Source organism: Podarcis bocagei (genome assembly GCF_964188305.1).
Source record: "Podarcis bocagei genome assembly, chromosome: 10".
Taxonomy (NCBI): Eukaryota; Metazoa; Chordata; class Lepidosauria; order Squamata; family Lacertidae; genus Podarcis; species Podarcis bocagei.
Window position 1 is genome coordinate 18,776,946 of NC_138135.1, and position 13,641 is coordinate 18,790,586.

The 13,641-nt window shown below is 46.1% G+C and overlaps 1 protein-coding gene across 1 annotated transcript in view; it reads left to right on the forward strand.

The window, feature by feature from the left end:
• EPS8 (EGFR pathway substrate 8, signaling adaptor) overlaps positions 1–13,641 on the forward strand; it is a 143,456-nt gene that overhangs the window by 108,661 nt on the left and 21,154 nt on the right. The window contains exons 11-15 of the mRNA XM_081212198.1: positions 1,165–1,269; positions 2,012–2,086; positions 3,203–3,351; positions 7,312–7,495; positions 12,303–12,436. Of these exons, the coding sequence (XP_081068324.1) occupies positions 1,165–1,269; positions 2,012–2,086; positions 3,203–3,351; positions 7,312–7,495; positions 12,303–12,436 (647 nt within the window). The remainder of the gene's footprint in view (positions 1–1,164; positions 1,270–2,011; positions 2,087–3,202; positions 3,352–7,311; positions 7,496–12,302; positions 12,437–13,641) is intronic.

Sequence of the window (13,641 nt, forward strand, 5' to 3'; positions counted from 1 at the left end):
CCTGAATGGCTTTCCAAGAGACCCCCGTGTATCCAGCTTTGGGGATGAGGGACCTGTAACCTTTTCAGTGCTGTCAGATTAGGCACTTGCATAATCGCTGAGCTGGCTGGGGCAGATGGGAGCTGGGAGTCCCACCACATCTGGAGGGCACAGGGTTGGCTACCGTTGCCATGAAGTGACGCCTGATTAGAGCCTGGGATTTGGACAAACAACAACAACATTCAAATGCCCCTTGTCATGGGCTGGTTGGATGCAGAGGGAGGAACCAGCTTGGGAACCCTCAAGGGAAAAAGGCTCAGAGCCCGGGGATTGGTGGTGGGATGACAATCAGTGGTCAGAGTGAGAAGATTGAGAGGAGGAGCAGATGGAAGCTGAAGAGGCAGCAGGGCTTAGTGAGCTGGGAGAGTCTGTGGCAGAGAGAAGTCCGGAAGCAGAGGCAGAAGCAGGAGAGGATGGAGGCCAAGAGGCAGTGATGAGTCGGGCTGCTGAAGAAGCCAGAGTGTCTGCCCTGGTCTCCCAGAACTCAGAGAGGCCTGAAGTGGGAGGAGCAAAGGCAGACTTACAAGCACAGTCTCAGAATCTTTTGGGGAAAACCCTGGAGAGGAGGGGACTTAGGCAGAGGTGGAAGGCAGGGACCTTCAGTCTCTGCAACTGACCAGACCTACTGAAGAGTTGCTGTTCTCATTTGGCTTGACTCCCCTGTGCAGATCCTGTTTTTTCTAATAAAAGGAAAACTTACCTCTGTGTGATTTACTGCTGACTGGCTCCTGACACTTGAGGACTATGTAAGCTCTCATGGAGAGAGCCACTGAGATCTTATGATGAAGGGTGGTATATAAAGTAATCACCACCACCACCACCATCATCTTGTAGACAGTTGTGCAGTTCAGTAATTTAAAGCTATGGACTTAATGGCCTTGGAGGAAACCAAGGTAAGGGGTGGTGGACTACAACTCCCATCATCCCTGGCCATTGGTCATGCTGGCTGGGGCTGATGTGTGTTGGAGTCCAACTTAACACTGCAGGGGGAGTGCTGAGCTAGGACCACTCTCCCTGATGTGCTTCTTCTGCTGCTACCACTAGTGTGTACCTTCAGAGGCACCTCACTCTGCTTTCACATGTTGTGGATGCCTCCCAAGAAATTCTACCAGCTGATTTTCTTTTGTTCTTTGTTCCCCAGAGGGTGTCTTAACTCTCCGCTCCAAACCTCCGCCTCAAGATGAATTTGTCGACTGTTTGCAAAAATTTAAACACGGCTTCAACCTTCTGGTAAGTGGCTGTGTGCAAAATACAAACAAAACGTAAGAGCCCTGCTGGATTGGGAGGGAAAGCCCTTCTTGTCTAGCATCCCATTCTCACAGTGGCCAACCAGATGACTGTGGGAAGTAGGAGCGCAACAGAACTCGTAATCCCCAGCAACTGGTATTCAGAGGCACACAACCGACAACAGTGGAAGTGGAGCCTAGCTGCCTGAAAATAACAAAGGACATCTCTATGAAAGGATCAAAGAGAGAAGGAGGGACCTTGCATGCCCAAGGCATTTTACCCATCATCCATTCTGAGACATCGTGTATTGTGATTAAAAAAAAAGCTATAGGTTTGATGCTCTGCCTTGACAGGCAGTGTCAAAGAGCTTTCCTGCTACCTGACAGTGTTTTAACTAGCAACCAGATATTGCCCTGGACCTTCTAAACAAAGCCTGCATGTTTCAGTACTAAGATTTGTTGTTTCCCATTAACTGCCTTTAAAATAGTTATTTCTCTTTCTCTTCCTTTTTTTTAATAAGATATTTATTAAGATTTTTTTCACACATTACAATAAAAATGAAAAAAGAAAAATGCAAAGTAAAAACAGTTAAAAACACATTAATTTTCCGTTTCTTATTTTCCTTAAGCTTATTTCCCCAGACCTCCTCATACCTCCCTTTTTTGTATTCCACTTAAATTTATTAGTTCAGCAAATCCTTACCATTAAACTTTTCTCTTTCTCTTCTTTTTCTTTTCTCCTGCAGGCTAAATTAAAGTCACACATCCAGAATCCCAGTGCATCCGAATTGATTCATTTTCTGTTTACCCCTTTAAATATGGTAAGATTATTTCTAGATATAAAACATCACAATGTTTCATAAAATCATAGACTTTATGATCGGAAGGGACCATGAGGGTCATCTAACTCTGGAATCTTTTGCCCCATGTGGGGCTCGATCCCACGGCCTTGAGATTCAGAGTCTTGTGTTCTGCTGACTGAGCTATTCCAGCTTATATCTCCTGATCCCTTCGAAATTAATCAAATGGGAAATGGACAGTGGAGATGGTGCATGCCACGAAAACGAAAAGCATTGTCTACACTAAAAAAAAACCTTTTTGGTGGAACCCAGTTTGTGCTCTTGCATTTGTGGAAGAGCTTTGGGTCGTGAAGACACTTCTGCTAACTAGAGAAGTAGAAAGACAATCCCCCCCCCCATTTCTTCTGTAAGAGCAAACATTATCTAGTCCAGCATCCTGTTCTCACATTGGCCAGGGGAAGCCCTGCAAGCAGGAACTTGAGCAGAACAGTGACTCTCTACACTTGTGATTTGCAACTGTTTTTAAAAGGCATACTATCTTTCACAATGGGGACAGTTCATAGCCATTGTTACCTAGTAGCAATTGATGTAGGCTTTCTCCCTGAAGCCCCCTTCCACCTGTTCTGGAGGGTATTGGGTGAGGGCACCGCAGATAGAAGAGGAATCGGGAAATATCATCATGTCCCTTCTGATCCCATTAGTAGAGGCGTCCCCTGCATCAAAAACTTCCTGCAACTGTGCCGGTTGGATTCAGAACGCATTGCTGTTTCGCTGACATCTTGTCCGATCAATTGCAAAGGCTCCGTTCGGCCAAGCGTAGGTTAAAAATGCTGAAAAGAAATTGGAACTGGGTCCCAAACGCTTGACTAGTTTCAGTTGCAAAGCATGTGCCTGTGCAACTCATTGAAAATTCCCTTTAAAATACATAAAAGCAGCAGCTGGGAAAGGACTCCAACCTCATTTGCATGTATGTTAAAGGAGAAGGCAGCGATTTTCCTTTTTACACTTGAACCCAATTACAAAACACAGGGTGAGAATTTTCCCTGGCAATGCTTCCTCAAACGCTAGGCTCAAGAACATCCATGATCACTCCTACCATATCAACAATAAGCCTGCTTTCAATTCTCTTTGTCGTAGGTGGTGCAGGCAACGGGAGGGCCTCAGCTCGCTAGCACAGTCCTCAGCCCCCTCTTAACAAAAGACACAATAGACTTCCTGCGTTACACCGTCACAAGTGACGAAGGACAGCTATGGGTGTCTCTGGGTGACACGTGGACCAAAGCCAGGTAAAAGGAAATTAACATGTTTGGCTTGTTTATCTACCAATATGAGCTATGTTATGCTTCACGGGCATCATCCGGCTTTTTCTCTGAGCCCAGCTTTGGCCGGAGAGGGCAGGATACAATTTTTTTTTTTACTATTTTATTATTATTATTCTGTGCACACTGGTGTGAATGCTGAGAACATAGGAGGCTGTCTAGTAACAGAGTCAGACCACTGGTCCATCTAGCTCACCATTCTCTGCACTGATTGACAGCAGCTCTTCAGGATTTCAGACAGGGAATTTCTCCCAGTCCTACCTGGAGAATCCAGGGGTTCAACCTGAAATCTTCTGCATGCTAAGCAGATGTTCTACCCCCTGAGCTACGACCTTCCCCCAGTTGTTTTGCTGTGGGATCAGGGTTCTGAAAACATCCTCATCATCATCATTTTTTATTTGTATGCGGCCTTTCCACAGTTAAAAAACAATGCTTAAGGTGGCTTACAGCGTAACAAGATTTACATACAGTGGTACCTCGGGTTACATACACTTCAGGTTACATACGCTTCAGGTTACAGACTCCGCTAACCCAGAACTATTACCTTGGGTTAAGAACTTTGCTTCAGGATGAGAACAGAAATTGTGCTCCAGTGGCGCGGCAGCAGCAGGAGGTCCCATGAGCTAAAGTGGTGCTTCAGGTTAAGAACAGTTTCGGGTTAAGTACGGACTTCCGGAATGAATTAAGTACTTAACCTGTGAGGTACCATTGTAATTACAAAAGTCATAAACAATAAATAAACCACATCAAAAAAATACACAACCAAATGGGAAACAATTTCCACATAAATCAAAATCTAAAACTAAGAATACAGCATTAATATCACAGTTTAAAATGGTAAAAATAACAGCAACGTAAAATAAAAACAAAACAAAACGGAGCCCTCTCTGCCCAGCAGCAGCAGTGGCAGAAGTCCTTTATAGAGCCCATCAGGCCCCACCCTGGGCCAGGTGAAGAGTGGCAGGACCAGGGCCCTCAGGCGCTGAGCAGGGGAGTCCTCCTGGGTGGTAGCCGCAGCAGCTGCAGTTCTTATAGGCCTGACATGACTCACTGGTCAGAAATCTGAAAAACTGCCCCAAATGGGGCTTGCAGATCCCACCACAACATGGACTTGCCTTATGAATCCCCCAGTTTGTGTGAAGAACACATGCCATGCCAGGGAAAAAGCTGCACTTGGTGAGGTGGAGTCTCAGAGCGAGTCTTGGGAGGACTGGCATGTGACTTCCTACACAGTGGTACCTTGGGTTAAGAACTTAATTCATTCTGGAGGTCCATTCTTAACCTGAAACTGTTCTTCACCTGAGGTACCACTTTAGCTAATGGGGCCGCCGCGCCACCACCACGTGATTTCTGTTCTCATTCTGAGGTAAAGTTTTTAACAGACTCCCTGGGAAAGACCCTGATGTTGGGAAAGATGGAGGGCACAGGGAGAAGGGGGCGACAGAGGACGAGATGGTTGGATAGTGTTTGTGAAGCTACCAGCATGAGTTTGACCAAACTACGGGAGGCAGTGGAAGACAGAAGTGCCTGGCGTGCTCTGGTCCATGGGGTCATGAAGAGTTGGACACGACTAAACGACTAAACAAGAACAACAACTACTACTTCCGGGTTAGCGGAGTCTGTAACCTGAAGCATTTGTAACCTGAGGTACCACTGTATTGATAAGGTCATCTTTAGATCGGCATTCATAGAGTGGGATGATGGTGCAGGCGATGGAAAGTTTAGACAGGTGTGTTGTCTGAAGCTCACCTCCATTCAACCTGGAAATTATCCTCACACCAAATTAAAAGAGCTTAGATCATTTTAACAATCCTATTCAGGGACCCGTGGAAAATTACCCATTCTATTCAGTCCAAAGTCTCGTGGAAATCACCCACTCTCTGTCCCTTGCTCTATCCTAGCTCAGAGCTATGCCATAGCTGTGACACTTGTCAGCAGATATGACTATTATTTTTTAAAATACCCTGCTCTCTCCTCACCTTCTCACCATGCCTATAAGTAAGCAAAAACCACACCGGTGTCCTATTAATTCCGCCTGCTCTTAGGACTGGTTCAATGGCATTTATTACCTTCATCCATTTCCGACAACACCCATAAATAAGAGATGGCCTCCAAAAAAGGAGAAAAGGGAACCATAAAGTGTCTTTCAGGGAGCTGTATGTGAAAAGGCAGTAATTCAAACCACAGGGCGATGCTTTCTATGCATGGTGCGTAGGCATCTCTAACCCTGCGAGGAAAATCCTGCTTCTGGTGCAGTAACATCACGTAGTGAGAGCCAGCTGATCTCAGCGGAATATCTTCACTGATTCCAGAAATCCCCGTCTCGTTAGAAGCTGCCAGCAGTGATACGTTGTGAGAAACACAAGTGTTGAAAAAGTGAAAGCATTGTGGTTTCCTAGCTTTGTCTGTGTAGTTTTTTAAATAATAAGAAGAAGAAAATAAGAAGAAAAACATACATTTACACAGGTGCATAGTTCAGCATATAATGCAATATTGCAATAAAGCAAAAAATAAAATTTAAATATGATCTGGTTGTATACTGTCCCTGACATACTGGAATATAATAAACATGGCACATCATTCTGAGACTCTTAGTTGTACATTAGTTACTCTATAATAAACAGCACTGTGATCTCTGGATGAAGGGTGGTGTAGAAATTTTAATAATAATAATAATAATAATAATAATAATAATAATAATAATAATAAGTTTTTTAAATCTCAGGATTTTTTTTTTAAAATAACTACTCTTGAGACTAGTAGCTGTTCTCCCCAGTGGCGTAGCATGGGTTGTCAGCACCCGGGGCAAGGCAAGTAATTTGTGCCCCCTAACCCGTGGATTTGCGCCCCCTAACCCTAACCCCCAGATGTTGTGCCCGGTGCGGCCGGCCCCCCCTGCACCCCCCACGCTATGCCACTGGTTCTCCCCCAACCCCTCCCTTGCTTTAGCAAAGCTTATTTTTTGCAGCAGAGAGTAGAACATAATCACAGAAGACAAGGCTGCTGGATCAGGCCAATGGCCCATCTATTCCTGCATCTTGTTCTCACAGCGGCCAACCAGATGACTGTGGGAAACCTGCAAGCAGGACCCGAGTGCAAAAACCCTCTCCCTCCCCTCCTCTCCCCTCCCCTCCCCTCCCTTCCCCTCCCTTCCCTTTCAGCAACTGGTTGTAAGAAGCGTTACTGCATCCAACTGTCTAGAGGCAGAGCACAGCCATCGTGGCTCGTAACCCTTGATAGTATTATCCTTCGTGAATTTGTCCAGTCCTCTTTTAGAGAGCCACCCAGTAGGTTGAGAGTCGCTTCCCAATCTTCCTGCAAGAATTCAGATAATTTAGTATAGGGTTACCAGACGTCCCCAGTTCCCGGGAACAGTCCCCGGATTTGCAAATCTGTCCCCGGAGAAATGCCATCCCTGGAATGTCCCCAGATTTACAAATCTGTCCTGGGAAATGTGGCAGCGGCAGTCAGCAGCCCAGAGCCAGCCTGGTAGCGCAGTTGGCTCTGGCTGGCTTCAGGAGCTGCGCTACCAGGCTGGCTCTGGGCTGCTGACTGCCACTGCCGCCGCCACTGCTGAAGGGGAACAGGGGACATTTGGCTGTACAGATCTCCTGCTCCTTCCCCCTTTGTTCTGACTGATTGGGGGAGGCTCGGGAGTCATGGGCGGGCAGCCGTTGCCAGTTTTTTAAAAACTCTGTGCATTTATTTTTCAAGGGTGCAAAAGAAGGGCTTTGCACCTTTATACAATGCACATGTGTGCTTGGGCCCAGGGTCTTTTGCCTCACCATCCCCACTACTGACTCCCTGTTGCTACTCAGGCTTCATTGAAAAAAATCTGATAACCATAATTTAGTAGTAATATTTGGGGAATTGTTTCACAGTGGGCAACCTAGTCATGTCTTCAAACCTGTTCCTCCCTGAATGCAGAGCAGAGTGGCCCAAGGAGCAGTTCATCCCACCCTACGTGCCGCGGTTCAGGAACGGATGGGAGCCCCCTCTTCTGAGCTTCATGGGATCCCCAAAGGAACAAGAGCTCAACCAGCTAGCCGAGTCGGTGGCAAATGTAGCTGAGCACCAGCGGAAGCAAGAGTTGAAAAGGTTATCAACTGAGGTAGGGAAGAGGGCTGCCGCCGGCTTCTAAGCCCAGGTGGAGGGTTTGTGCGCATCAGGCCAGCGGGAAACAGGCAGGCGATGTGATCCACACAGCAATTCTACAATGGCTGTTTATGGCTGTTTACAAGTGTCAGGAGTTCAGCCTACACTTGAGTAGGACCCTGGCAGAGACACATGCCCGACTGGCATGTTCTCTCGCTCCTGGTCTTTCGTTCGGGAGCTTCATGAGCTTTCTTCTGCCCGAACGAAAGACCAGGAGGGAGAGAACATGCCAGTTGGGCATGTGTCTCTGCCAGGGTCCTACTCGAGTGTAGGCTCCAGAACGGAACTCCAGAACTTCCCACTCTGTGGAGTCAGAACATATACTGTCATGTGATAGACAAAAATCCCATGACTGCAATTGTAGAGCAGGAATTCTAACATCAAGCGCTGCCATCCTTTCTTCCCTTTGGCATCTACTTCTTCCTTTCAACCCCTTGGCTGCTAACTCATTTGGGAAAAGAGGCAGCCATTCCAAACGCAGGCAAGCTAATGGATCCAAGACTAGGTACCTGTGAAGCATCCTAAAGATGGATATTGACTGGGGGCCATAGCCAAGGTGGGGCCGGTGGGTGCATTTTTAAAAAACTGATTTTTTTAAATAGCAGAAGCTGGTGCCCCCTCCTCCTCTGCCCCACAGCAGTGATGCTCAACACCAGTGCCAGATTTACTCTCTTGCCCCCCCCCCAAAAAAAACTGGATGTACATTTCCAAAATATAAGTTAAAAAACAAATAAAATAAAACCTACATACAGCAACAGTGTTTTGTGTTGTGTAGGCTCCTATGATGTAAGTAATGGGCCCCGCCTGCTAGCCTGCTCCCTAAAATATCACTGGTTTGCTCATTTCTATATTTCTATACTTTGATAAAATACATATTTTGTTATGTGCAAATAGCTTTAGATACCTACTAGGTCCATAAATTACCATATAGCATATATTCAACACGAAAAACAGTGACAATTTGTTGTTGACAAAGGACAACTGGACATATAAAGGGCCCCGTTAGCTTCGGTAGCTTAGGGCTTCATCAATCCTAAATCTGGCCCTGCTCAACACTCCCATCTGTCTGAACCTCACAGTTCTGCCCATCCATGTTTCCTGCTGATGGGTTTTTTAAAAAAAGTCTCTCTCTCTTGTACTTACATGAACCTGCCAATATCTTACATTTTTGCTATGGTGGAAGGGAGCATGGCAAGATGCCTAGAGGGAAGAAGGAGTAACTTAAGGATGTTATTATTTATTTAAGAACAATGTTCTTTATAAGCGCACGGAAGCTTCTAAATGTAAAAAAACACAAACCTGTGCTTTTTTAGGTTATTTACTTTGGATGTTAACAGTTCATGGACACTAAGGTATACACAGGCTTTTGGGTTGGGTGAGAAGCCAGTAACCAGATAGTTATGAAGAACTCTGTGCTATTCTGTTCACTTATTAGCAGCACCTGCTAGCAAGGAATCCTGACTGCAGCCTGGCTTCCCTTTATTTTTAAGGGCAGAAATCACAAAGCTCTTTAATTCCCACCATAAAATGTAAGTCAGACTCATTTGGCTTTGCTAGTGTAGATGAGGTATACTGATAACCAGCAGGTGGGGGAAATGTCATGAGGCTCAGTGTGTCTTTGGGTTCTCCCTTCAAAGAATAAAATATAGTGGCCTCACATTTCACACTAAACCATGATTTAGTGTGACATGCTGGAAACAAGCCTGAGTTTTTCTAAAGTTGACATGCCTCTGCCACCTATATAGATTGGAGGTTGCCTTTGAGAGCCTGTAGCCTCCATTTCACTGGATCCCAGTGGTTCTGATTAAGAACAAATTCTGATATGTTTCAAAACAATCCGACTTCAAACCGTGAGTTAGGAAGGTGGCTTCTGAAACCAGCCAGAGTTTATTATAAACCACAGTGCCTGCTTTGCATGCAATGACATGCCAGTTTTCTGCAAAAAAAACCCCCCAACAACTAACCGCTTTCAAAGTTGTCGTCCAATGCTGAAAGAGGAGAGGGGCGGGAGAATGTGCAAATCACACTAAACTGTGGTTTAGCTTGACATGTAAATGTGACCATTACCAATATGTCCAGAAATCAATAGTAGTGCAAGAGGAACAGAAAACAGTCTTTGATTCCTAGAAAGACAGGAGCAGTGTCTTCCCTGAAACAAAGAAAGAAAGAAATCAGAAAATTGCCAGGTTTCACAGTATCCAACTGAAATCTGTGAAGGAATGACATTGGCTTCTGGTGTCTTCATCTGGGTGCACGTTAGAGGGCTTCCAAAACTCTTAGGGTGAACATGCAGACTCTGTCCAGCTTCCAGGCCCTGAATTTGGGCTAACAGATTGCAACCTTTTACTATGATGGAAAGGTGTGGAAAAGATTGACACAGAAACTTCAGCCTCTGTTTCCTTTTCAGACTGGAGTCGCATGCCCCCCAGTGAGCCAGTGGTATGAAAAAACTTCTGTGTACCCTAAGCTCAGAGCTCACCCTCACAAGATTGCCTTTTTCCTGCAGGGCATCCTTTTTTTTTAATACAGAAAAATGCACCCCAGTGCGAGTTAACAGCATACTTGTGGCTGCCATGGCTACAGTGCCTAACCCGGAGAAGTAAGCTTTGATCTGACGTCTAGGAAAGTACATCAGAAATTCTGATTCCTGAAAATTATTCCGAGCTTAAGCTGCAGAGACATCTGCTGGCACTCTCCCCCCCCCCCAGCTACTTTGAATAGTTTTCCTGCTTGTGCATAATTACTGTAATGAACTACAAGGTGGTGTCAGTTGTTTCCACTGCAATTATTAAGAGACACTTTGTGCTTTTGCAGCACACTGGAGTCATACCAGTGACTGCAATTCACGTCCCTGGTGGTACATGCCAGGTGGTAGCTGGTGGATCTTAGCAACTTCGGTGCTCTCAAATGCATTGTGTAGCATCTGCTGGCAGATGTTGCAGCAGCTGGTACCCATATTGCAGATCCAGGAAGCATCCATATAGCTCAGTGCTGTGTCGCAGGCTCAGTCCCTGACAATCCCAGTTAAAAGGCTCAGGTAGTGAGTCTGGGTTAGGCTTCTGCCTGAGTTTCTGGAGAGCCACTGACAGTCAGCTTGGGGAGGGGCCATAGCCTGGGGGTAGAGCATCTGCTTTGTATGCAGGTTTCCTCGCAGGTATCTCCGTAGAGTGATGGAAGAGGCTCCCTGTTCTTCGTCCACTGTCAGAGGCATGCTGGTTTTGACCTTTAAAGCCCTATGCAGCCTAGGACCCACATACCTGCAGGACCGCCTCTCCTGGTATGCCCTGCGGAGGACCTTAAGGTCTGCAAATAACAACACTTTGGAGGTCCCGAGCCTCAAGGAGGTTAGATTGGTTTCCACTAGGGCAAGGGCCTTTTCAGCACTTGCCTCGATGTGGTGGAATGCTCTGTCACAACAGACTTAGGGCCGTATGGGACTTGACATCTTTCTGCAGGGCCTGTAGACAGAGCTGTTCCGCCTGGCCTTTGGTTTGGACTCAGTCTGACCCTTATGTTTCCCTCCCCTTATGGTCTTGATTTATCAGCTACTTTAAAATGAGGCTGCATTTCAAATTGCATTTTAATCTGTATTTTAAATTGGTTTTTTTTCCCTCCCCCCCTCTTTCCCCCCTATTATGTTTTTACTGTGATTTTATTGATGTTAACCGCCCTGAGCCTGGCTCTGGCTGGGGAGGGTGGGGTATAAATAAAATTTATTATTCTTATTATTATACTTCTGAATATCAGCTGCTGGGAATCACAGGAGAGGGAGAGTACTGTTGTCTCAGGTCCAGCTTGAAAGCTTCCCACAGGCACCTGGTGGGCCAACATGAGAACAAGATGCTGGACATGATGGACTGTGGGCCAGTGTCTCCTGAAGTTCTCATGGAAACCTGGAGAGCTGCTGCTAGATGGGCCAATGATTTGACTCAGTGCAAAGCACCTTCCTATGTTTCTGTGTCGGTGTAGACCAGGCATAGGCAAACTCCGCCCTCCAGGTGTTTTGAGACTACAATTCCCATCATCCCTGACCACTGGTCCTGTTAGCTAGGGATGATGGGAGTTGTAGTCCCAAAACATCTAGAGGGCCGAGTTTGCCTATGCCTGGTGTAGACAATACATACTGGGATACAGGGACCAGAGTAGGAGGCAGCTTTCTGTGCCCAACACTCTGAAACAGACTTCTCATACCTGGTACCTTCCAGATATTTTGGACTACAGCTCCCATCAGCCCCAGCCAGCATAGCCATGAGGCTGATGGGGGAGGTATAATCTGCAATATCTGGAAGGCACCAGATTGGGGGAAGATGGCAGTAGTATGTTATCTGCTTAGCTTCTGTTGTCTTCTGGGCAATGATCAACTAGAGAAAATAGTGGAAGTGGAAGCTCTGCGCTGATATGAAGGAATTGTGCGCCATGTATGAAGAGAGGCTTCCTTCAAACCTCTGTCTTGCATTCTTGGAAGCAATGTACAGGCGAACCATCTCCTGTCTCCCCAGACTAGAAGAAAGGCATGGCAAAAGTGTTCTGGAGCTGATGACTTCCGTGCATTGCAGGCTTGTGAACCTGCTGGCATGAACCCAAGGCATCCCCAAGGTGGCTTTGCCCTGCCAGGTTTTCCATAGTTGTGTGAATTAGCCTTTAAGACAATTAAGACAACGATTGTGGTGTGAGTGCACAGAGAAGCTGTGCATTATGTGCAATGGAAAGTCAGCTGTGGACTTTCTGTGACTGACAAGCGTTCCTTGTTTTCTCTCTTTCAGCATTCCAGTATCTCAGATTATCCTCCGTCTGAAGGGTACGCATTCAGTAACACAGCTTACAAGCGAGGGCCCTTGCCGGACCAGGGGGCAGCTGTAGCCGCTTTTAAGCAAACTGTTAGCCGACATGTAGATAGGTAACATTTCAGTGGATGTCATGTGCACAGCTGTGGAGAACTGTCCCAAGCGGTTGCTTTTAGGGTGGAGGGTGCCTGCCTCTTTACTTCTACTTGTCTCCATTGGTTCTAGAAGTAGACAATCCTCTCTCTGTGTTAGAGCTAATATCTAAAACCTCTTTTACTCTGATTTTACTCTGCTTTTTCTGAGGGGCCTCTGACAAATTATGTCCTAATTCACTACTATCAATGTTTGCTTTCAAAAAAGAGATGAAAAATTGAGTCGTATGCTCTTAATTGGAGCCTGGAACGTTATTACACTTCCAAACAACCCATTCCCTTGTTGTCTGTGGCCAAGGTCAACAGTGGTGTGTCCATTTTTTAAAAATGTGGTCTTGCCTTAGCCTTCAGCAAAATAAATACAGGAGAGAGATGTTCCCTGCAGTTGCCTGGGGTCTGGTTACGTGGACTGGCTCCCACACTGCCGAGTCAATGGGAGAAGAGGCTCATAGCCTATGGGTGGAAGTGCTCCCCATCTTAAGCACACGTCACCTGGTCCAGGTAGTTTCAAAGTGTTGGTGTTGACCTTTAAAGCCCTAAACGGCCTTGGTCCAGTATACCTGAAGGAGCGTCTCCAACTCCATTGTTCTACCCGGACACTGAGGTCCAGCGCTGAGGGCCTTCTGGTGGTTCCCTCATTGCGAGAAGCAAAGCTACAGGGAACCAGGCAGAGGGCCTTCTCGGTAGTGGCGCCCGCCCTGTGGAATGCCCTCCCATCAGATGTCAAAGCGATAAACAACTACCTGACATTCAGAAGGCATCTTAAGGCAGCCCTGTTCAGGGAAGTTTTTAATGGGTGATATTTTAGTGTATTTTTGGTCTCTGTGGAAGCCGCCCAGAGTGGCTGGGGAAACCCAACCAGATGGGCGGGGTACAAATAATAAATTATTATTATTATTATTATTATTATTATTATTATTATTATTATTATTATTATTATGGTTTAGGGCTGAAAGCCACTTACTTCATCTCTTCCCAGACCAAATGTATGGTAGGCAGCCACCTCTTCAAATCAGCCCATCAATTCCTTGTCGGCCAGTTAGTTTTACAATCCCTTGTTAATTACTCCTCATTCTTAGAGTGCTTTGTTTTGCAAAGCAACCATTTCTCCCTCTCCCTTTTCGTGCCCCCTGGAGAGTAGCCATATTAGGGTAACTTTTCAGGTG